Raw genomic sequence first — 22,712 nt, forward strand, 5'->3', positions numbered from 1 at the left:
GTTTTACAATTTTCACCTTCAGATGGAAAACGGCTTGAAGAAACTGAACAAGGATGTCCGCGAGTTGGAGATGGGTAAGTAGTACCGATTGTGCGCTTATTTAGACATCTGACAAGATAGGTCCATGGTCCGTCCATTTAATTCTAGATGTTTCAATATAATTTTAGCTTTGTCATTTAAAGCACCGGTCTTAAACTATCGAGTGTCGACATTTGAACAGTAGCTCCAAACTGTCCCCTATCGCGGCTTCCATCACTCTGACCGCAAATTTCATACCTACCTGGCGATTTAGAAAGAAACATATGGAGACGTACGGCAGTGTTAACGAGCTCCCCCTCCCCCAGGCCTGGTACAGAACCCTCCCCGGGGCTGTAGTGACGTGCGCACACGGTACCTTCAGCACACAGGAGAGGACCCAGAGGAAGGCTACTACCACGTCAGACCCAGCACTGACATGTACAAGGTCTACTGTGAATTCCCGGTGAGATATAACAACTAACTAATCTTCCATCCGATCATTATACTATCTTCTGTTATAATTGTCTAGGTGGAAATTTTGTGGCAACGTAACAGAGGCATTTCGGTGCGTCAATGAACTTCATCTTAAATCATCAATTGTTTTGAAGAGCAACTTGAGACATTTGACATGTTTGAAGTTCTCACTGATTCAGTTGAGGGGACGCTATGGGTCTGAAAACACACAAGATAATGCATTAGGGACTTATGTCATGGTATTTGGCGATTGAAAAATATATATGTACAGTATAGTTTTCAGTTTTGATGGATGTACTTTGATATGACCATGTGTAGGAGTCGGCGGCCAGCTGGACGCGCGTGGGATTGTGGGATCAATCCTGGGAGTATGACGGTGAGAAGGAGAACCTGACCGTGAGCCTCCTGTCTGACAGGGACCACAAGATGATCAGGGGTGAGGATTGGTCATATAAGCAACAGGGACATGGCTTACTGGGCACATTACTGAGGGACTAGAATAAGTAATTGTTTGTGGTGGTAGAAACCAAAGTACTGTAAATAATGTTATTTTGTATTCTGTTCACGTAGCGAAATACTAGTACTAACGTTAGAGCTGATGATCCATTGAAAAATGAAGTGAAATATGATAGAATGTTTCTTTTTCATGAGTTTGACCTTGGGACATTTGTAAAAGTGTGAGTAAAAATGTTTCTGACATCTCTTTACAGAATCCAATTTCAGCAAGGTCTCAATCAACTGCGACATCTCCCTTAGTTTCAAGGCTGACGCAGTCAACAACCCCACCACGCTGGTGGCTCTGGAACTGCAGCGGAAAAATAACGAGTCACGTAGCGTCAACGTCACCATTCCGACAGGAGACAGGGAGAGCTACACAAGGGTTCGTCTCATGCGGAGCTCCTGTACGAAATTAATTTGTCAGGAAAAGGTGGGTTGCGGAAAAACTCCATAACTAGCGACGATACTCTGTTTTTCTTGATGAAAATCATCTTTATTGCACACAAGATGAATACATACATGTAAATATTACAAGCTAAAAACCTAGGACAGCCCTTTGTCTAGATCTGTTCTCCAGGAGGGCGCAAGGTATTAAAAAGAAGTACAGTGACAGATTAAAATCGTTTAAAAACATTAACGTCACATTTCATAACATTTTGGCCCAGATACATCATAAAATTTAGACCCAGATACAACTAGTTTCTGTAGATAAACAGTCCTGACGTACAGTCCCAAGTAGGTGTGTTTCGGGCACAGTAGATAGCATAGGATGCACAGAGTGCGCACTTTCCCAGTCTACTTTTAAGATGTCTCACTTCACGGTCTTTGTAGCTGACCGGACAGAGTGACTTCAGCTTTGCAGTGTTCTCGCCGTTAATCCAACCTCTGCTCCCTACTTCAACTGTAACAAGGCTAGCCCTGTAACTACTGTGCGAGTTTATTTCATTGATCAGACATTCGTATTTGGCCATTTTTCTGTCCTCGGCGTGCTGTGCATTCTGCTCAAATGGGACGGTAAGTTCAACCAAGTTCAGTGTTTGTTGTACAGGATCCTGAATGGTGATGTCTGGTACCAGTGAAGTCGGCAGGATGTCTGGAGGGACTGTTGTGTGCGTTCCCCCTTCGATGTAGTCCTGGCTCAGATCGCACCTGATTATGGTCTGTGGGTTTGCTTTGGCATGCCACACTTTGAGGGTGTATTCTGGTATCTGAAACAAAAGATTATACTATAACCTCCTTGGCTAGAATAAGCCCTTATCAAATCAATCAGTCAGTTTTCTTCTTGTTTCACTGGTATTAGCAGACAAAAGCTGAAAACAACCAAGACGGATACCAATGAGTAAGGAACCAAGTTTGTATGCCATATGCACATATCACAAGTACAAATACGTCTGAAATATGGCTATTACATAGAATAATTGTTGTTAATTTATTTCCCAATTTGTAGATTGGCCAGCCGACCCAGTGTGGAGAGGGTGGTCTCCCCTCTGCGGGTTCAACTTCTCCTGATCTCCTCCTGACACAGCTCCAGTTCCTACCGCAGGGCCGGCGTCGCAGCGCCTTCTCCTTCCATGGGACATTCTATTACGCCTTGTTTGAATGATAGATGTCATCATATAACCACTGTCAATACCCGAGAGCTGGCTCAGTCAAATATACATGTTGTGTCGTGTAATGAAATAGGATTATAGGAAGCAAAGCAACATTTTAATCTCATTGCAAAAGTAAAAAAAACTCAATTGTTCACTTTTAGAGTTAACGTTAACTATCTGTTTATCAGTCCATAAAACTGTCAATTCCATTTCTGCATGATTGTTGCTGAATTGAATGTCAAAAGCATCTATGTAAAAGTCAGAGAAGATAGTAAAAAGTTCATGTTTGTGGGTATACATTCCTTCTGTATTTAATGTCTTCAGTTCTTTAAAGCTTGTAGCAATAGGGATGTAACTGAGTCTTGAGAAGTCACTCATCCAACCATGTGATGCTTCAGAATAAATACAATTTGGCTTTCTACTACTTTTGATACACAGGTATCTAATTTCTTCTATACAGTGTTTTCTGCTTTAGTCTAGTTCAAGTGGTATTCCAAAATCACAAAACTACAAAGATAAAACTACAAAGAACAACAAAGTCAATATATTTGTTTTGTACTACTGGTCATTTAATGTCAATCATGACTAATATGAACAACATTAGAAGCACATTTAAATGGACATATTTTCAGACAAAACTAAGACTTATACAAAGGTTAGCAATACTTTTTCACATTTGAAATGGAACATAGAATGTACATAGAATGTACACTGGCCTGATTAACCTGACAAAGACCCAAATCAACTATGTGTAAAAATGTGTAAAAATGGATATACTATGTGTGGACATACGTACATACTGGACAGTAGAAAAATACTTTGGAGAGTAAGTGACATATTTGACTTGGTGTCACATGCATTTAGCATAGACCCACATGTAAAGATCGCAAAGAACAATTACTAGTAATCAGCTACACATAGTAAAAAAGCTAACATTTCAATTACAAGACAATGTTTAAAGCTAATCAATACGTTGCATCATAGCTGCACTTGAAAAATACATAATTTCCTCTCAAAAACTGTGGCAACAAAGCTGAGAACTGATTAGTAAAAAGAAGGTTGCTCATCACACCTTTGAGGACCATATGAAACCTCCCTATGATGGAATGAACATGTTCTTGCCATATGTGGCCATTGAATTTTAGAAAATGTGTCCAGCCCGGCATAAATTTTCTTATCACATTTAGCACCTTGATTTTTTTCCTTGGCACCCAAAATTCTGATGGTGAAATGAATTTTTCCTACCTTCATTAACAAACTGATACATTGAAATGCAATTTTCTTTGGCTTTGGATTCTCAGTAACATTGCATCTTTGCTTGACAATTAGATTTTAAAACAATGATGAGGTCACCTCTAAAACTTGTCTTTTTTCTCTTCAGTCCCGATGTCTTCAGCTCTTGATTTCCCCTTTCTCTTTAGTTATCAGTTATGTGCTGTTCAACCTTTTATACTCTGCATCTAGAACCTACAAAAACTAAAGCACATGGCCCTACTACCTATTGTGGAAATCTTCTTGTAGATTGCTGGATTCCACTAGTGGCTGCTTCCTGCAGAACACATCTGTCCCAGGGTCACAGTCAGCTTGACCTTGACTGTACTTCACCATGTCGGCCATTTTGTCCTCATCCATGACCTCCATGGACACATTTTCTGGCACACTCTCAAGCTGACACTTTGTCACAGTATGAAGTCTCCGAGAAACATTGCGCAAGTTTTCCTTCTCTTCCGCCCCTTCCACTTCCATTGACGAGCTAGTCTGACAGTTGATTCCACTGTCCACCTGCATCTGGCTGCAGTCGTGGTTGACCTCTGAACCAGGGGGAACGATGTTAAAATCACAGTAGTAGTGATCTGGGTACTTCCGATTGGCTCTTTCTCCGCAGAACCCTCCATCGCTAACGGTTACCAGGATCCCATTGGCTAGCAGTTCGTCCTCAGTAGTGTTACCATTACAGCTGTGCTCCATGTTAGATTGGGACTCAGGTGAACTCAGTGACTGTTGGCCATCATGTACCTCTGGGCAACCGATCAGGACAGGCTGACAGTCCGACTCAGTAGCTTCCTGTTGAGGTTTGTCCTCATCTGTTGGGGAGGTAAATGTCTTTGTAAGGGCTGTTTTCAGGAAAATGAGGTTTTATGACAAAGATACCTAAAAGGTTGAAAAAAAAAAAACGAAAAAGTAACTATAAAAGACTACAAAAGGTAATCTGTATGAATGATGACTACCCATGTAACTACATGTATACTACCACTGCTGTGTTTACAAACACATACCTGCAAAGCTGAGAGACAGGACATGGCTGCCCCGTCTGGCTGTACTCTCTCGAGGGCTGGTGGAGGTGTATGAGTTGGGAGGTCTGCAGTGCCGTTGGAAAGCTCCAATAGGGGACAGGTTTGGGGTAGTCATGGCACTGGAGGGGGTAGGAATCAGTATTAGGAAAGGAGAAACAAATAGAATGTGTGTTTATACTTGTCAGAATACATGTATGTGACTTGGTATAACATCTATTATCATAATACCGGTACGTTTACGACGATTTCTCTAGCCATACTGATTTGACAAATTGTCAACGCATCATTTTCTCCAGTTACATGTTGCTGTTATAGGTTACCCTTGCCACTTCTTCTGTGTAACTTTTCTGCCACTCTTGTCCTGCTAAAAGCGTAATATTGTAATTGTAACACGCCGCGGAATTACACGGCGAACGGGCGCGTGGTTGGGAGGGGGTAAAAATACCGGTAGGAAGAAACACGGCACAATTAACTGCCGCTATGTACATTTATACATCCTCTGATGTTCCTTCCTTTTCTGTCAGTAAATGCATAAAACATAAACCTGCATGAGCATACAAAATGTCATGAGAAAACGGACGTATACTGTCAAGAATTTTCATTTAACTCCTGTCCGTCACAACCGCTATGACGTAACACTTCACTGCTAGCGTAGATACAAAAATGGCGGGAAAATGGCTGCGTACGTTCAATTTTGCCCATTCAGTCGTAGATCCGGGCTATTATGCAACGGTTCTTCACACTTTTACATGAGTTGTAGGTCACCAACAGAAATTCAAGATTGTTGTTGAATCATGTTCGTCTTGTGCCGTGAGCATGTGTAATTATGATCTATAAATTTGGCAATGAATGTGACAGTGTGCTCGTCCCACGACGAGCTGCCTACCTCGAAAAAAGATACTGAAAACTTTGGCCTTGTTGTCTTCGAATGCATTGTTATCGATGCTTTGTAAATGATGTATTGGACACCTACATGTCTGAAGTGTGCACAGCTCAGAAATAACTATTGTTGCATGTATAGATCTCTTTAAGTTCCAGTATTTTTAATCTACCGGTATAAGTCTTACTACCGGTATTATGCCAATACATGTTAGAAACTGTAACTTACTAACTTAAGTTCAATTCAAGAACTTTTCTAAATAACTAACTTGAGTGAGTTCAAGTTATTTTCCTCCAAAATACTCTTGAAATTGAAATAGCCCACTAGGAATTTGACATATGCATAGTTCCTAGGTTGTTTGAGCCTTTATCAATTCATGAGCAACTCAAATCAGCCATTCCTTGAGGTCATGAGAGAAAACGGTAAGGGTGTGTGCAAATATCACAGCATAACTGTGTGTGCCAGGGATGTCCGAGTGGTAACACAGCACACACGATACTTACCTGAGCCTTGCATGACTACAGGGAGAGGGGGTGCCCTTTATTCTCCTGCAGGAGGGGGTGGGGGGGATGGTGAACACACTGACATCACGGTCACCTGATGAAGAGTAGAGAAGTTATCATTAGCAGCGGCAGAGGATTCTTCATGTCTAGTGTAAAGCACTTCTTAGTTTGGCTGTTTTTTAGCTGGGTCAACCAGGACAAAGCAGTCACCAGTGACTTGACAAGAAATAAGTTCATGAGTCCCCACAGTAACCAACAGAAATCTTAATGACAAAAAAGTAGTGTGAGGAAAATAAAGTACTTGAGCTGGGTGTCCTGAAGACTGACTTTCCAATGGGTGAAATTGCAGGTGTTCCCATGGAAACAGGTATGATTGATGAGCGGCTGGGTTTGGGTGTGGTGGTCAGTCTGTTGCTGGGTGTCATTTTGCTAAGGATGATAGGACTTGAAGAAAACTGGGAACCCTGGGAGAAATACAATGATTGGTCAGTTGCCATGGAAACAGAACCAGTTGTTGACAAAAAGTCATACCTTTTAATAAGAGCAATGGCACGAGTAACACACAAATAATAATGATAGACATTGTCTCTCTAACATCAACAATTTTCCTGTTATTGTTTGATTCTAAAGTAAAACTTACAGAGCTTGGTGTCTTCAGCAGTGGGCTGCTTCTGACGTGTGGTTGACAGGTCGAGGCAGCATGATTGACAGGTGAGAGGGGTGGGGAGTCTATGGACTGGCCACCACCTTTCTTACACTTTGGACTGCTCGACTTGACAGGACTGAAAGGGGTGGACAGGTCACCCTGGAAAAACAGCTTCCTTCTCAGGGATGACGTACTTAATACCTCCTGCTCCTGATCTTCTGGGACAGGCTGGGGTGTAGAGAAATGCTCAGGGCCTGGGAGGGGCAGCACATAATGAACAACATGCACAATGAGCCTGTGATATTGCAGAAATCTTGTAACAGAACAATTGTGAATGGAGAACTCATAAGCACAACTCACCCAGAATGGCTTCCAAGTCGAAGTCTGGAGGTAGTGTCAGTAATGTCTGGCATGAAGCTGGATGAAAATATCAACAAACAATAAAATTACATGGATTAAAATGAAAGCTCTGTAGGATTGTTACCTGGTAAAAGGTCTTTCATATGTCATTATTGATATCATGTATATTTTACACATTTAAATGAAATTCATTGTGAAGAATCAGGCAAAGTATGGAAAAGGGGTCAGTCTGTAGTTACACCAGAGGATCACAAAACAATGGCAACAATCAGAATGATGTAACAAGAATAAAGTAATCCAGAGACAGTATTTTGCAGAGTCCATCAATATAGTTAGAAAAATCAGACCAGGGGGGCATCCGGAATCCAAACAGCCAGAATTTGATGCTGCCTTTGCCTCTAATAGATTTGCTGGGAAATCATATTTTTTTTAGCTATGCCACTGGACTACAGCAATGCACAGTTTGTATGATGAAGAGAACTGCTATGTGCAGAACTTACCATGTGTTGTTCCTTCTTTTGCTGCTGTCTCTGTGAAGGATGCATGTTGGTCAGCACTTTCTGTCCCACCTATAGGAGGGAGGTCCAGGAGACATCAGTTTATATGCTCTCATAAAAAATGCATGTTTTTTTTGCTATTCAACACTCTTTTTCAACTATGCTGATAATCTGGGTACTTTTCCTTGGTACGTTCTGCAGATTACAAGTTGCTAGTAATACATGTATAAGTATTCCACCAAACGAACTGAAACTATTTGTAATTACTGATATAGGTCAACATAACATTACATGTGTAAGTTGTTGATACTGCTTAGTGACAGGTACCAATAGTCCAGTGCTAGTGATATACATGTACATGATATTGATACCAGCTGAGAACATTTACCTTGCTGTCCTGTCATCCTGGTTTTCCTGCGTGGTGATGACTGTGTCCATGGTGACGGCACAACGACAGACTGGGAGAAGAACTGGTTGATGGCTCGCTGTGCCTTCTCCTCCACATCTCTGTCATGGCTGATGGCACAAAAACAAAAAGCTTCTACATCATGTTTATCAGATTTTATCACATAACTGTGGATGAAATGGCAAAATCATTCCTAGATAATGAAACTTTTGCTTAATTCACACTGATCTTTCAGTGTGTTTCTCATGAGACTTATAGCTCATCATGTAGGTATGTAGCATGTTGTTTGGCTACACATAGAAGACTTCCATTAGATATGGTGTGCTGTGTTGGTAAGTTGCAGCATGTCAGTGCGGTGTGTCATGTTTTTGGCAGACTTACGTCAGATGCAGCGTGTCATGTTGCCTGGAGACCTCCTCCATTGGGATGTCTGCTGGATGCAGGATGGCCATCTGGTCAATGGACCAGCGGAACTCCTGGGGACAGGGAGGAGTGGAAGATAAACTGATTATTGAATTTATAATTCCATTGCATGTTATAGCATGGGTTGCAGTTAAACCAAAACAAAATGAATCAATATTGATCACTACATTTCCCAGGGGCAGTAATCTCACCGTGCTTCCTGAGGAGGGGGTTGACTCCACCTTGTCAAACACAGAGGGACTGAGGGCTGTGAGGTGCAGTCTGTCTTCCACCCCCACCTCGAATGGGTTAATGGTAGATCCCTGTGAGGCAGTAAGGTACAAGCTGGACTCCATCTCCACCATGGATGGTTTACTGGCAGATCCCTGGGCACTGGAAGGGGTCTCCTCAGCCATGATACTGTAGGCTTCACACAAATAGTTACACATTAATCATGCAACAATATCATTGTTTGGTGTGAGCCAAGGAAGTTCCAATTTTTGATAGGACCATTGAATTGCCCCAAGGAGGTTAACCTCCTTTATAATTTGGACCCAAGAATCTCGGATCAAGAAATTATCTCCTTGAATCATACAAAAGCCGAAAGCTCACATAGATCTACATTGAATTGGTGGGTCTAAACTGAAAACTACAGCTACATATAACTTTATAAAGACCTCCTTCTGATGGATTTTTCATATCAGATCAGTATCATAAATATACATGTACTAGTATATGCATAACGTTACATTGATGATGCAGCCCACACAAGACGTTTTCTCAACACAGACAAGAATGGAAGATGTCTCACGTTTTCCGTCCACACCAGAGGCTAAATCTCCAGTTGGGTGTAACTACAAGTCGTTGATTATCTCATCTGTATATCTGCTGACGCTATGGTTCCAGAAAGGTTGTCTAAACAGAGAAATTCGGCATCAATAATCGAAGTAACTCTCCTCGTATGTGCAGCTGATCAAGTTTTTAAATGTTTCCCCCTGACGTCACGCCGACCAACCACAGGCCAGCATTTTTCGAAAAGACTAGTGGGTAATTCAAACCACGCGAGATTTGTGGTGCGGCGGGATTTGAGTTGAAAATGGCGGAGGCGCGAACAAATTCTGTCCGGGAAGCGATGGACAGTAAGTATTCAGTCGTGTGGGGTAGATAGAAGAAAGAGAAGGACGGTATATGGTACATGTTCTCTTTGTTTGTCGAAGATTTGATGTTGGGGTATGAGTGCATGTTGCGTTGAACAGGTTATCACCAAAACTGTTTGGTGAGGTCTGTGTTTTGAAATCATACTCACAGCATAACCAAGGTAGCCTGAGTATCATCCGTATTCTACCGGGGCTCCTTACACTCGCTACCCCTAAGTGGGTGTACGGAGCCCCGGTAGAAATAGGATGGTACCCAGGCTATAACCAAGGAGCTTACTGATAAAAGCTCCTTGGCATAACTAATCACTACGTAGCCGATTCTGTAACGTTACGTAAGATCGCAACTTGAAGCACATTTGTGGTTGTGCCCGCTGAGTCGCAACATTCATGGTTGATGTTGTAGTTTCTTTGCCAGCAGAAACTCTCAGCAGATGCATAGTGCATGACAGGTACATGTAGATTGTCAGAAAGATGTCATGTCTCTTGAATTTATTATGATATCATGATGAGGAAGTTTAAATGTGTTTGATATAACATCACTGTCCCCATATATACCTGCTCTCCCCAGCGCTACAGGAGATCTCCAGACTACTGAACACAGGGCTGGACTCTGAGACACTCTCCATCTGTGTACGTCTGATCGAGCAGGGGGTGAACCCAGAAGCACTCGCATCTGTTATCAAGGAACTGAGAAGAGAAACAGCTGCCCTTAAGGTTTGTAGGCAGGTATAATGGTAATGAAGACTTAAGTATGTCATGTTTCTGGTATTTTAGCTGTACTACAAGGTCAGGTACAAGTTCCGTACAACATATGCAGAAATAGAAAAACCCCGTCAGGTTGAATTAGCATGTGTTTTATGATTTATTGCTGAGGATACTGTGAGCATCATAGCTGATAAGCTTCAGAGGTGATCCAAAGTTTAGAGTTGTTAGGGCTGTTTTGTAAGCATATGGTAGAATATAGTATTATACATTGTAATACAATCAATCTGGTTTTGTAATTATTGTTGTTGATGTGAATAAGGTGATATGCCTTTACTATTGATAAAACATGATGTGTTTTTCTCATAGATTAGGCTGTTTTATATCCTGATGTTCTCTTCTTTTATGTATTTAAGTTATGTAAGTCATTACTCATATAAGTGAACCTGTCCTCATTGTCCCTCCTGCAGGCAGCAGAGAGAATAGGGTCCCCCTCGCCTGACTAGAGGAAGACTACATACAAGACTGTGCCGTGACTGGGGAGGTTTTCTACATACAAAACTCTCAAGTCTGCTGGATAAGAAGTCTGCATGTCCTTTGATCTGTCGGAAACACAAAAGGACTACTTTGAATTTGAATGCTGTGATGAAAGTGAGACTGATGGAAATAACAGATCCCTGAAAGAACTTAACAGAATTGATAGTCCTCCTGGCCTGCAGTCACAAGAATGTTGCTTTGGTTACATTTCTACATCAGAGAAGCAGGATCATTCTATTTGTATTACATAATTTACAAGTAGTTCCTAAGTCTTACTTTTGTTCTATTGTGAAGTTGCACAATTGAAAGAGAAAAGAAGAAGAAGAAAAGATCAATATTCCTGTATAGATTATTGTCAGACAAAGGATATTGTGATGATGCAAACATGATGCCAGTTGATAAGGGATAATTCCCATACCTTCTGTCTTAGAGCTGATCAAATCTTTGCCATGCGGCAGTCATGGCATATTGATATGATATAAACGGTGAGCACAAAACAATGTTGTAAGAAGTCTTGACAATAGTAACATCATACCAGTAAGACAAGGAAGAATTTGTTACTATGTAGCAACAGAAAAAATGGAGATTTGTACAGTTTTACTGGCACTTTTGAAAATGTGCATGAATTAATTACAAGTGGTACTTTTAGTTTTATACATGTATGTGTAGATGAAACTTTGCTACTACTGGTTGTAAAGTGACATGCCCCTGCAACCACTGTCGGCAAACCACAGTGCAGCATTAAAGATATTGTTTGCCCATAAGACTTGTCTAGCTTGTGTTGGTTTTTGATGGTCTGAACACATATCAAAGATGTCATAAGTCAGAGATCCCCAAAGAGTTCACTTATAAAGTACCCATTGTGCAGCTCAATATGTGACAGGTAGTACAGAGTACCAAGGAGTGATGTGTCTACAATTTCAGTGTTACTTCATCTGCGCAAGTCACGACTTCCGATGACGATAACAAGGCAATTGTTTTAGTGACATCTAAGATAAGACCCATTAATGTGTGCAATTGTGATAATTAACCAACAGGTGTGGTTGTCATTAGATGAAGCACAGATTTAGAGGCAGAACAATGCGCCACTTGCCCCCTTTTGTTAAGACGTGCGGCTTCTGACGCCAACCTAAACATGTCCGACAGCTCGGACCGGCCATCTCCCGAAGCGGTTATCTGAGTCGTGACAAGCTTCGACACTTATCATCTACCCTTCCATTGTTTCAGTTATGGTAATATAAGTTTGTGATAAACAACACTAGTTCTATTCCCCGAGCGTGGTGGATGTGACGTATGGTGTACCCGCAGGTCCGGATGGTGTCCGAGTCAGTCGGGCCGCACAATGGCCCGAGATACACACTTTTGTTTTCCTAACCTCCGCTGACGTAAGAGGTTCAGTCGTACGACTGGTCAGTACGCTGATCGGTAACATTAGAACCTACTGACGTTTGGCCCCTGCCCGCGGGGCAGAGTGGTCTGTATATAAGACAGACAGGATACCGGCGGAACCCGGTCAGTCTGAACACCTGCGGACGGGACTGGACTGTAGAAAAGTTTATCACCCCAACAACTCTGGATTAGGTCAACTTTTAACCGTAACAACGTTGTCTGTTTGTAAAAGCTCAGCACTCTTCCTTGTGAAAAATTGAGGACTTGTCTTTGTCATCTTTCGAGCACGTTTCTTATCTTCTAAGAACATGTTGGGTCGACTGCAAGTGCAAGCTGACATGGGAGGTGCGTAGAAATCACTGACTCCAGGTCTACCTGTAGTCTGAGCCTCGTTACAATTGTTTCCTCGTCAAAAACAACAGTAAAATGTTATAACTTATTGGACAAGGCCTAGGTAGGCAGTTTACTTGAAATAAGATCGTCAAATGATTTCCTCCCCTAGGCTCCAGCTGGTCGTTGCGCTCGGACGTGTCGGACTCGGGCCGGCGGCTGGTGGCTGTTCAGATGGTGGGGGTGGAGAAGCGGTACTCCCCGCGCAGGCACCATGTGAGTACGGTACAAACGTACGGTAAAACACAACATCGACTTCTTCAAAATCAAATCAACTTACAATCACAGTCTGTTTTATAATTTCCTACATAACGTAACTGTCCGCCACATTGTTCCATCCAGGTGTATATTGTGTCGGAGCTGTGGTCTGACGGGTCCCGTCTGGTGGTCTACCGGTCCTACAGGCAGTTTCGCGCGCTACATGTAAGGTCAATGTATGGATATACGGAACTAAGCACAAACACGGGCAACTTTTGGTAATGATTGTAAGCTATCTTGGTTAGTTTATCTACCGGTCAAAGGAAAACGGTGTTAAGTTGAATGGTCCCCACCTTCCAATATCGTGCCCGAGACACAGTGGACAACAATGTTAATCCACTGCCCTTGTAGGCTAAAAGGCTATGGGACTACCTTTACCTTCTGTCTGTTCTTTGTATATGTGGCACTCTTAAGATGAATTACTAAATTGAGTGCAGTGCCACATTGTCCTCGTCTTTAAAGCAAATTTTGAAAGTTGACTGTGTAAAGATTGCACATCATGCGTGACGCCCTGTGGTTATATATACCAAAAGATCTACAAAACCATTTTGGTAAACTTTTCGCATTGAGTGTAAGTAAATGAGCCTTCATGTCCTCAAATGTACAGAAACAACTGAAGGAGATGTTTCCTGTCGAGGCTGGCCAATTCCGTGGGGAAGAGAGGGTGCTGCCTAAGTTCCCAAGTAAGTGTAAGGACTGGGCTGACAGGGAACAATGAGGAGAGGGGCGGGGTTGTGCTAATATCTGGCAGAAAGCAAACCAACTAAATCATGATCACCACATACAAGACAAGAGAAAATGCTTTTCAACATGATTTTCGTATAGAATCTGACGTCTGTATCAGTTCACACGAAGGCTAAACATCAGATCTTTTGATATACACGTATGCCATGTGCACGAATTTGTCAAGAAGATAACGCAGACCCTTCCCACCCTCCGTCGATCTGACAGACAAACCGTCCAGTCCAGGTCTCGGAAGGAAGTTCTCCGTCGGGAGATTCGCCTGTGTGCAGAAGGACCTACAAGAATACTGTCAGGTATGAGGACAATCTGATATCAAAATTATATCAAAGAAAAGCATACAATAAAATTACTCATATGTACACAATTCTTTCTTACGTTTCTTTTGGGGCAATTTGGTCCGTTCATCCACTGATGGTATTTTCTGTATCAAGGCTACAACATTTATTCAGAACTTAATCACAAAGCAAGAGCAGTACTAAAATATTTTCATCTGATTTTTTTTCCTTTTTAATAAGGATCTTCTGAGGCTGGACTCAAAGATCGTGCTCTCTCCGCTGTTCCAAGGTTTTTTCGCACCATCAGATGACGACTTGAGGTCTTCCCAGAACAGGTAGGGGATCTAAGGCGTTAGTGCTTTAGTTGCTGTGTTATGATTGGTCACGTGATAAAGATTTCTATTTTAACATTTGATTTAATATAATTTGCTGCCCTCAGGCATCTACCGTTGTTGTTCACCCCTTGATGCATATTTTTCTAGCAGAGGTTACGGTCGGGGGAGTAAAGTGGTTTCCAACCTTAACTTAACGACGATAAAAATCGTGACCATTATCACTCACCCACCGGAACATCTGCTTGGAGAATGTACCCCGGTTTATTTTCGCCCTAAAGTTTTTCCCCTAACTGCTGCCACCGCTTGTTGCAGTGAGAAGCGTCAGAAAACCGTCATGATTATCCCCACCGAGGCCGCGGAGCCAGAGCAGCCGCGTTCACCATGTGGTAAGTCGGCTGTAAACCGCTAGAGGTTTCTCAAGGTGGACTGTTATGTCATGATCATCATGTTTTGATATCGTCATTCTCTACACACCACTTCATTTGTAAATGCACGCCATCATGGGTTGATATCTTGTTCCAGATGTGGAGATTTCTGCCCCGCTCTTTGATTTGGACTCCTATCGCGCAGTCGCAGACTACAAGGCCGTGTCCAAAGGTGAACTGAGTCTGACGGCGGGGGAAGTATGTGACGTCATCCACACCACACTTTCAGGTGAGAGACCTGATTCTTTTCAGCAAGTGGTTTATCTGTCGTGACGTTTCTCCGGAGAAAAGTAACTTGAACATACATCTCCCCGTTTTATTTCTGATGAATGGAATAAGTTTGGTCTAATTCATGTACTGTAGTAATTGTTTTGTCCCGACCATCAGGTTGGTGGCTGGTGGAGAATGCGTCATGTGAACGTGGCTGGGTCCCGGCGTCTCACCTAGAGGCAGACACACCCTCTCCTACACCAAAACCGGGGACTCAGTCGGTAGGGAGTCCAGCCACACAACCTGGCCATGAGACAGGATCCATGAGTGAAAGTGGAGGGGAAGGTAAGATTGAGACCGTATTTTTAGTCTAACTGTTCACCCTGGCATAATCTGATTGTAAACTACCATGCCTGAGTAGGTATATACACTAGTAACGTTACATCATTACTTAGCGTCTTTATCTTTGCCGGAGTGGTGGGGGAAAACGGACAAGTAGCCGGGGATTCCATATTTCTAATGTGACGATAATTTCTTTCCAGCACCTATCCAGCGGTATGTCACAACCCGGCCCTACACGGCTACAGAAGACGACGAGCTCTCCTTCTGTGTAGGGGCAGTGCTGCAGGTCCTCCAGAGAACAGACGACGGTTGGTGGCAGGCAAGGTGAGGAAGCTTCACGAGGAATTATTCTAAACAGCGAGCAGGAATGTAGAGGTCAAGAGATAAATAGGGTGGAGTTGGATAACAAACAACGTGGAGTTGGTAGTCTTTTTTTTTCAAAACGAAAACATGCAGCTGGAAGATTCATGGGCAGGAAATGAAACACCAGACAGTTTCTTAATCTTGGATATTTTCACCGACTATATGATATATGTTGATCTTTTAGGTACAGCGGACAGGACGGGTTTGTTCCTGCCATGTTTCTTCGGCCCTATAACACGCCATATGTCCATATGGTAGCTGCTACAAGCAAGGTATTTACATTGTTTACTTAAAAGTCTATGCGAAACTAATTCCACCTTTATCTTACCGTAATACATCAGGGTTTGCTAATGGGCCTATGCCTGAAGTACATACGAGTGTAATGACGTCAGAGCAAGTCAATGATAAAATTACAATCCTTCTCCAGCTCTCTATGGTGAATCTGCTGACTGCCGAGAAACAACAGAGGTCTAATAACAACAGTAGGAAAGGATCGTGCAGTGACGTCAGCTGGATGAGTTTACTGGGGGTACAGCTGTCACCTGGAAAAGGCAGTGCGGGGAGTGACATCAGCAGCATAGGCCTGACAGATGAGGGTGTGCCAGAAGTGAAGAACAGTATCGAAAGAGATACCAATAGGAAAGGCGACAACTTTGAGAGGGCGGACATTCTCGCAAAACGAGAGTTTCAGCCATCCAGCAAATTTGACTTGCCTAAGGTAAAATAACAATTGTTTCCACATTTAAGTGCCACAGCGCAGTGCAAAACGTTTCATCCTTATATCAGATTTATGACAGGCTCCTCCAGTGAAGTTAATGTAACTGTTTTTCTTACATTAAAGATAACCATCAGCATTGCTGACTCTGCTGCTGATTGCCAAGCCCATTCGGACACAAGGCAGGACACACCAAATTCCCCAAGGATCCCTCCTCGACCCTCAGAACAGGAAATCATACAGGTGGGTTTATGTGCTGTTACCATTACTCCACCAGGAAATGTCCAGAATCCCTTATCAAGAAAAATCTGTTACAAGTCGCCTCAACAGGAACTTAACCAGTGCAGTTGTTTGGGCAAGTGATACGACACCAGTCTCATGTTGGCTTTCTCAGGTAGTTTTTATAGAATACCAATATTATAACATTGGAGGCATGTGTTATGTTAGTATCTATCCCTGGTGTAGCTCCAAGGTCTAATCTAGTAACCATCAGCTGAAATAGGACACCCCAGGGGCTGTAACCAGTTTGGATAACAGGCCAGACAAGTGTTAAACTTAAAACAAATTGAGTCATTATAATTCATGTCTGTACAATTGTTGTTCACAGAGGTGTTCACCATTGACCCAAAGAAGGTTGTTGTCAACACCAAGCACAGCTACAAGTGATGATGACTACACTTCTGTTGAGGGTGAGGCATTGGGTGCCGTGTGGACTGGCCGTCAGAGAAAGGATTCTGGCTTGGGCATAGTAAACCTTAGTTTCGAGCCTTGTGATTATGACCATAATGAAGTCTGCCTGGACAGAGGTGATAACACTTTCAGCTCAATCACAAGCGTCCAGTCAGCTTTTAGTTTTTCCAAAAGTACATGTTGGCTGGACCAAGAAAAAACTCAGGGAGAGCCAAGTCCAAACACTGTGGCAGCTACAAGCAATGGTAGAGAGGAAGGTGTTAAGTTTGTCAGAAATAACAGACTTTGGATGACACTGAAACTGAAAAGATGAGCAGTACATGTTGGGAGTCTAGTAATTCCATTGATACTTTTGACTAAATGTTTCATCTTGGAGTCAATTAAATTTTGGGCGAAGATTCCCCTTGCATGGTCATATCCACTAGTTTACATTACAAACAATATGTTTCAATAATATAATTACAAAGAAACACCAGACTAAAGGCAGTTTTCAAGAGTCAAAGGTTTATTGACATAGATCTGTACTGAAGTGATCCATCAGGGTCCTACTGAGGAGGTGCTCCCCTGCCACGCCCAAATCCGCCTCTCTGTCAACAGTGAAAGAAACAAAAGTCAGCACATTTGGTCACTTCCTACATGCAATCTTATACAAGGTCAGACTTCATGAAACTTAAATACTTAATGTAGGCCCTGCAGGATTGTTGTATTTTAATACTTATTGTCTAGTTTCCCCTAAAATGTATCAGTATTGCGAATAAAACACTTTGGGTCCAAATGACATTTTGTTGGCATCTCCTTCAATACAAAGTGGGTTTAAGCATTCTTTAACATTATTTCCTAGTAAAAATGAACAAGGAAAATAACAAGGTAGTCAATGGTAATAATTTGGTACTCACAAATTCAAATTGCTGTGATGGAGGTGCTCCGACATCAGTCTTCTTGTCTCCGAGGCCACCTGAGACAGAAAGTTTATTCATCATGATAATGAGTTACCGCATGAGGGGTTAGCGCATGATGTTCTTCCACAATCTTGCTCATCAACCTATATTGTATTTACGCAGACAATTTTGTATACAGAAGATACAATGTTTTTTACTGGATGACATACTTTAACAGGATTATCACAATCTTTCTGTCATTTCTGTACATTCAAGTACTTGTTGGATAAGAAAATCCATGTGGCTGCTTCTCATCAATTCTTTGAGCACTGCTGTTAACAGTTAACAATACAAGAAGTGTTGGCGACACATGAGCTGAACAAAATCATGATTCTGGGATGTTTCTGACTAAAATTGATTTGTTTTTATTTTTCACATCTGTGAGGTAGATGAGAATCAAAATCATAAACCAAATGCCATACCAGTACAGATTCTTTATATGTGATTAGGCTCAGCTCAAGACTGTCTGAGTAACATTTTGTCCAGGCATGTTGTAGGCAGGTTATGGATTATAACAAGTGAGCTTACCTGGACCGGCACGTCTGTACTCTCCCCTCTCTCCATCCTTGGGACCACCAGGCATAGCAGGTCCTGTAACAGAAGTATAATAATCAATATGTTAACTAAAGGAAAAGACCTGAGTCACCAGATTGATTAGTAATCTCCAAGCAGATTCCTCCGTGATTAGCACACAGAAGTTACACGGTTGAAACATGAAAACTGGTTACACTTCACAACATCCCAAACTAAGCAGATGGCCTATTTTGGATTAGCTGGTGATTCTGAAAGCCCATAGCAATTATAGACAACTCAAAAGGACAACAGCAGAAATATGTATCACTATGATCAGTCATTACAAAAGAGTTCTACTTGTACCTAACAGTTGGATCAGTAGATACATGTGGAGAAGGAAACCTCAAGCCAACCGTTCACACTTACGCCACATCTTCAGAAATGACGCTGGAGCCGCATGTTCCCCGTTTATATTTTTTCTGAGGGACGACTGCAGTGTGCAAGGTGTCGGTAGCTTGAGGGATGAATCTACTCTACTATATACTATATAACAGTTGGATCAGTGTTTGATCAGATCATGGGCATAATAAACCACACTGTACCTCTGGTTGGCCGAGGTCGTGCAGTCTCTGGGCGTGTCTGGCGCTTCAGTGTTGACGGGACAATCTCTGGTGGGAGGTGAAGGAAGTCACGCAAATACTGGATGCCCTCATTGGTCAGGTACCAGTAGAAATGGCGCCAGGCGAACTGTTCCTTCACGTATCCTCGTGACTTGAGCGACTGTGACGATGAAAACATATTGTAAGATATCACATATAACATATAAGTATGTGTGCGAGTGTGTAATAGGAGGGGCAGGGTGTTTCTCTGGTATTATTAGCGTATCAACGTACTGTGGCAAAGTAGATGTGCAGAAGTCAAATGCAACATTTAAGAATGTTCACCATTCAGAGTATGCATGCAAAATGCAAAAATATATAATAGTAATATGTAAAAGGCGAATGCTTCTGAGACATTAACAAAACACATTATGGAAATAATTTGAGAAAATGGTCAAGACAAGAACTGTTTACCATTCCTGTCACTGTGTATGCATACTCGAAAAGATGAACGACCTTATAGCCAGTGTTTCCGCCAGAGGGGCGTCCACCCGTCCAATGACGGTCTCATTTCGTTTTGGACGGCTTGAACGCAACCAGAGGCCGTCCTCATAAAAAAATTGCGACCCACATTTTGCCGAGAAATCTGTACAAAGCTGATAAATGTAAACCGCAGTTTTGTGTTTTGTATTGAAGCTAGAGGCTTGGGACGCCGTCCACAGTCAGAAAGCCGCTCACTGTTTGTTTTGCTATTGTTATGGTTGTTGACAATGTGTGTCGGCGGCCTTTCGCATACGATAATCAAAACCCGTTTTTCAAGGCCTCAGTTACGCGAATTTGCCCTGTCACATAATTCGAAAACTTGGCGGTAGGTCGATCTCGCAATAAGTATAACACTACAAACTAAACTTTGTTATTGGGAGAAATAAGACAACACACTATTAAACTTTGTCTAGATTAACAACTTTAGTCTCTGTTTTCATCGTCAATCATCGTAAACAAAACAAAACACAATCAGATACATGTGCCCACCGGCCCGGGTGCTCGGCACGGGAAATCGACCTCGTTCAAGTTCGCTATCGGCAACACAGCGGAAAAATAAAGTGTTCACATAAGAGATGATGGACGTAAAAAACATCAAGTATAACTTTGGTTCCTTTTTATATGAGTTTTGAGCCCGCAAAATCTCCGAAAACGGCAGAAATTTTCGGGACAAATACGCATCAAAAATGGCGGTCAGTAGTTGTTGTGTATCCTAGCCAATCACAGCGCTAGTTTCCCGTGACGTCGCTAGCTTTCCCAGATCTCGCGAGAAGTCACCACGTGAGATTGCGGGATTTCGGCCGCCATTACGCTCACTGTCGCCGATAGACGATGTTTTTCGTCATTTCTGAACGCAAATTTCTCGATCTATGGAAGGTTTTAGATGATTTATAAGTATACCACAACATAAAAGAGAATATATACAAATGCTATTTCTTTTTTGAAAGTCCAAGAACCGTTTCTAGAACTTTTTAAAAGTCGTAGTACCCGTTCGGTGCGGCATACCGGTACGCGGCACAGATCATAACACTTCGGCACTGAACTTAATCGGACGTTAGTTGTTTTGTTTTTTCTTGCGACAGTTAACCATTAACTTTAATTTTCGCGATTTTACAATTAAATTTAATTTTCGCGGTTTTACAATTAAATTTAATGTTCGCGGTTTTGCAATTAAATTTAATTTTCGCGGTTTTCGCGCCCCAAGGTGGACGGCCTCCCAGCTGAGGTCTGGCGGAAACACTGCTTATAGCTGATAGAATGAGTATTTCCCCAATGTATAAGGTTGCAGAATGTGTCATTGACTTATTCAAAATTTTGAACCTTACCTGTTACCACGCACAAGTTTTGAAATGTCAATTAAAGTGAAACAAAAAAAAAAATACTTAAGCTCTGGATAACAAGTTATAACATACATTTCATTGTGTTCATACTGCTAGGCAAGGAGGTTTTATCAAGGTCTAGGTCACAGATGTGTTCCTTACCGTTAGAGCCTTAATGACATGAAGATTGGGCACGTCTAGCTCGGGGTGTTTGGGGAGGTGGTAGTCCTTCTTGGCCACCATAACGCCCTCCTTGAACAGCAGCTCGTAGATCGCAACACGATTCTTCTTAGGCATCAACATCCTGAGTGTCGAGAGGGCACAAATTATTACCATTAAATTCATTGTGCACATGACTTTTTCACATATAAGACTTGTACACACACCAGTTCTACTTCTAGCCACAGGACAACTTCGGTGTGTATGTATGTTTCCCTGGAATATTTGATACCCTAAAATGGCAGGTCAGCTCTGATGTTAAATGTTTAAGCTACTTCAGTACTTAGCCAGTTTTTATAAATGAAGGACAGACCAGTACATATCAGTGATGTAGCACACCTTCATGAATACCAAGCAAAATAAATTTGTCCTGAATGGCCATTCTCCATTGCGGAACCGTGTACAGTGAGGGTCAATTTATGGCAAGTTATAAACATGTACCGTTGAAAGTTTCTCATGTTTTCATTCCCAAAGCTTTTCTCTTTCAGAAGACATGATTTTGGTTGCCTGATTTTGTTCGATGACGGAGATATTTGATGGCTATTCTGGCGTGTACTTACTTGACGGTCTAGCCAAGATGGCAGCCACGGGAAAAGGCCGATCAGCGCATGCGCCGAAAGAAATCACATCCGGGACATCTATTATTCTGAGAGCCCCACAGCGACTTACTTGATTCTTGCAACAATCGTCCCGCTGGGTAAAATGAAATCGTAGAAATGATTCACTAATATATAGTTATGTTAAAATGTTGTCCACTGATGACAACTGCCTTTCTTAGTGGCTCTTGACAGAGTACTGACTTCAAAGATTGACACCACAAGTCTTCATCAATGAACATGCCTGTTTCAATTATAGTCGCCAGCCAGCCAATCAACAGCAAGATAACTCAATTTGACCCAAAATCTCCCGCCATTTTCAAGTTGTGGCCACAGAAAGTGGCGGTCTGGTGGATTTTGAGACCGTCGACCTGCATCGACTGATCTTTAGGTAGGACTTGGATTATCACATCCGGCTTAAGAGTACTCAATTTTAAAGTTTTGCGATTAATCGCCTGCCTTAAATATGGCAATGCGAACTAAAAACGTGAACATTTCATAATAATTTGTGCATCATGTCACCCCCCTCCCAACGTAGTTTCAGCACTTTCTTTTTCATAGTTCTCCAACAACCAAGCATAGCAGCGCTACTACTCTCGAATGAATGTAAACATAATTTGAGTTTGATTAATGTATAGTAGAGTAGATTCATCCTCAAGCTACCAGTTGAATTTTATTAAGAGCGAGGCTATGGACACACCCAGTGTGTCAAATTATAGCCTAAACAGGCTATTGACACACTCACAGTCAGTGTGTCAATAGTAAACAGGCTATTGGCACACTCAGTGTGCCAATAGCCTGTCAGGCTATTGACACACTCAGTGCACTATTTTTTGAGCGAGGCTATTGACACACCCAGTGTGTCAATAGCCTGTTTAGGCCA

The 22,712-nt window shown here is 42.1% G+C and overlaps 6 protein-coding genes across 8 annotated transcripts in view; 4 read left to right on the forward strand and 2 right to left on the reverse strand.

Annotated features, from left to right (window-relative positions):
- The window catches only part of LOC118414347, a 5,754-nt gene extending 2,748 nt beyond the window's left edge, over nucleotides 1-3,006 (forward strand). The window contains exons 4-8 of the mRNA XM_035818344.1: nucleotides 23-74; nucleotides 345-481; nucleotides 811-928; nucleotides 1,203-1,420; nucleotides 2,438-3,006. Coding sequence (XP_035674237.1) covers nucleotides 23-74; nucleotides 345-481; nucleotides 811-928; nucleotides 1,203-1,420; nucleotides 2,438-2,593 — 681 coding nt within the window. The 3' untranslated portion in view covers nucleotides 2,594-3,006. The remainder of the gene's footprint in view (nucleotides 1-22; nucleotides 75-344; nucleotides 482-810; nucleotides 929-1,202; nucleotides 1,421-2,437) is intronic.
- A 171-nt stretch (nucleotides 3,007-3,177) lies between these two features.
- LOC118414301 (protein aurora borealis-like) lies at nucleotides 3,178-9,553 on the reverse strand. 2 transcript variants are annotated; one of them, XM_035818259.1, is made up of 11 exons: nucleotides 9,382-9,553; nucleotides 8,783-8,997; nucleotides 8,550-8,644; nucleotides 8,151-8,278; nucleotides 7,766-7,834; nucleotides 7,266-7,322; nucleotides 6,900-7,159; nucleotides 6,561-6,723; nucleotides 6,260-6,353; nucleotides 4,859-4,995; nucleotides 3,178-4,666 (listed from the first exon to the last, which is right to left on the reverse strand). In XM_035818259.1, exons 2-11 carry the CDS (start codon nucleotides 8,984-8,986, stop codon nucleotides 4,077-4,079), a joined length of 1,797 nt encoding a protein of 598 aa, XP_035674152.1. In that variant the 5' UTR covers nucleotides 8,987-8,997; nucleotides 9,382-9,553; the 3' UTR covers nucleotides 3,178-4,076. The 2 variants fall into 2 exon arrangements, with proteins under 2 accessions (XP_035674152.1, XP_035674154.1); XM_035818261.1 differs by having other exon boundaries at nucleotides 8,783-8,990; nucleotides 9,382-9,545.
- On the forward strand, nucleotides 9,540-11,730 carry LOC118414369 (mitotic-spindle organizing protein 1-like). Its single transcript, XM_035818396.1, has 3 exons — nucleotides 9,540-9,709; nucleotides 10,296-10,441; nucleotides 10,900-11,730. The coding sequence occupies exons 1-3, from the start codon at nucleotides 9,667-9,669 to the stop codon at nucleotides 10,933-10,935; spliced, it is 225 nt and encodes a 74-aa protein (XP_035674289.1). The 5' UTR covers nucleotides 9,540-9,666; the 3' UTR covers nucleotides 10,936-11,730.
- A 730-nt stretch (nucleotides 11,731-12,460) lies between these two features.
- LOC118414299 (neutrophil cytosolic factor 1-like) lies at nucleotides 12,461-17,699 on the forward strand. Its single transcript, XM_035818257.1, has 14 exons — nucleotides 12,461-12,700; nucleotides 12,858-12,961; nucleotides 13,088-13,168; nucleotides 13,611-13,686; nucleotides 13,955-14,040; nucleotides 14,263-14,357; nucleotides 14,670-14,743; nucleotides 14,880-15,011; nucleotides 15,170-15,337; nucleotides 15,535-15,658; nucleotides 15,882-15,969; nucleotides 16,125-16,415; nucleotides 16,539-16,655; nucleotides 17,020-17,699. The coding sequence occupies exons 1-14, from the start codon at nucleotides 12,664-12,666 to the stop codon at nucleotides 17,413-17,415; spliced, it is 1,869 nt and encodes a 622-aa protein (XP_035674150.1). The 5' UTR covers nucleotides 12,461-12,663; the 3' UTR covers nucleotides 17,416-17,699.
- LOC118414358 (40S ribosomal protein S10-like) lies at nucleotides 17,590-22,023 on the reverse strand. 2 transcript variants are annotated; one of them, XM_035818373.1, is made up of 6 exons: nucleotides 21,794-22,023; nucleotides 21,177-21,318; nucleotides 19,156-19,333; nucleotides 18,569-18,631; nucleotides 17,999-18,057; nucleotides 17,590-17,689 (listed from the first exon to the last, which is right to left on the reverse strand). In XM_035818373.1, exons 2-6 carry the CDS (start codon nucleotides 21,315-21,317, stop codon nucleotides 17,648-17,650), a joined length of 483 nt encoding a protein of 160 aa, XP_035674266.1. In that variant the 5' UTR covers nucleotide 21,318; nucleotides 21,794-22,023; the 3' UTR covers nucleotides 17,590-17,647. The 2 variants fall into 2 exon arrangements, with proteins under 2 accessions (XP_035674266.1, XP_035674265.1); XM_035818372.1 differs by having other exon boundaries at nucleotides 21,675-21,800.
- A 54-nt stretch (nucleotides 22,024-22,077) lies between these two features.
- The window catches only part of LOC118414289 (DNA polymerase delta catalytic subunit-like), a 21,131-nt gene continuing 20,496 nt past the window's right edge, over nucleotides 22,078-22,712 (forward strand). Inside the window, exon 1 of the mRNA XM_035818230.1 lies at nucleotides 22,078-22,220. The gene's annotated coding sequence lies outside the window, so the exon portion shown is untranslated. The remainder of the gene's footprint in view (nucleotides 22,221-22,712) is intronic.

The sequence above is a fragment of the Branchiostoma floridae genome, chromosome 4 (assembly GCF_000003815.2).
Source record: "Branchiostoma floridae strain S238N-H82 chromosome 4, Bfl_VNyyK, whole genome shotgun sequence".
NCBI lineage: Eukaryota > Metazoa > Chordata > Leptocardii > Amphioxiformes > Branchiostomatidae > Branchiostoma > Branchiostoma floridae.

What these genes read in the sequence shown, in the direction of transcription:
- LOC118414299 (XM_035818257.1), top strand. Translation starts at nt 12,664, where the DNA reads ATGTTGGGTCGACTGCAAGTGCAAGCTGACATGGGAG. An exon ending in TTGAGGTCTTCCCAGAACAG is followed by an intron (nt 14,358 to 14,669) that starts GTAGGGGATCTA and finishes CGCTTGTTGCAG; the next exon opens with TGAGAAGCGTCAGAAAACCG. An exon ending in GCAGCCGCGTTCACCATGTG is followed by an intron (nt 14,744 to 14,879) that starts GTAAGTCGGCTG and finishes ATCTTGTTCCAG; the next exon opens with ATGTGGAGATTTCTGCCCCG.
- LOC118414369 (XM_035818396.1), top strand. Translation starts at nt 9,667, where the DNA reads ATGGCGGAGGCGCGAACAAATTCTGTCCGGGAAGCGATGGACA. An exon ending in TGTCCGGGAAGCGATGGACA is followed by an intron (nt 9,710 to 10,295) that starts GTAAGTATTCAG and finishes TGCTCTCCCCAG; the next exon opens with CGCTACAGGAGATCTCCAGA. An exon ending in GAGAAACAGCTGCCCTTAAG is followed by an intron (nt 10,442 to 10,899) that starts GTTTGTAGGCAG and finishes TCCCTCCTGCAG; the next exon opens with GCAGCAGAGAGAATAGGGTC.
- LOC118414358 (XM_035818372.1), bottom strand. An exon ending in ATGTCATTAAGGCTCTAACG is followed by an intron (nt 19,334 to 21,176) that starts GTAAGGAACACA and finishes TCATCGTCACAG; the next exon opens with TCGCTCAAGTCACGAGGATA. An exon ending in GTACAGACGTGCCGGTCCAG is followed by an intron (nt 18,058 to 18,568) that starts GTAAGCTCACTT and finishes TTTCTGTCTCAG; the next exon opens with GTGGCCTCGGAGACAAGAAG.
- LOC118414301 (XM_035818259.1), bottom strand. Translation starts at nt 8,986, where the DNA reads ATGGCTGAGGAGACCCCTTCCAGTGCCCAGGGATCTGCCAGTAAACCA. An exon ending in CATGACACGCTGCATCTGAC is followed by an intron (nt 8,279 to 8,549) that starts GTAAGTCTGCCA and finishes TTGTGCCATCAG; the next exon opens with CCATGACAGAGATGTGGAGG. An exon ending in CAGGATGACAGGACAGCAAG is followed by an intron (nt 7,835 to 8,150) that starts GTAAATGTTCTC and finishes TCCCTCCTATAG; the next exon opens with GTGGGACAGAAAGTGCTGAC.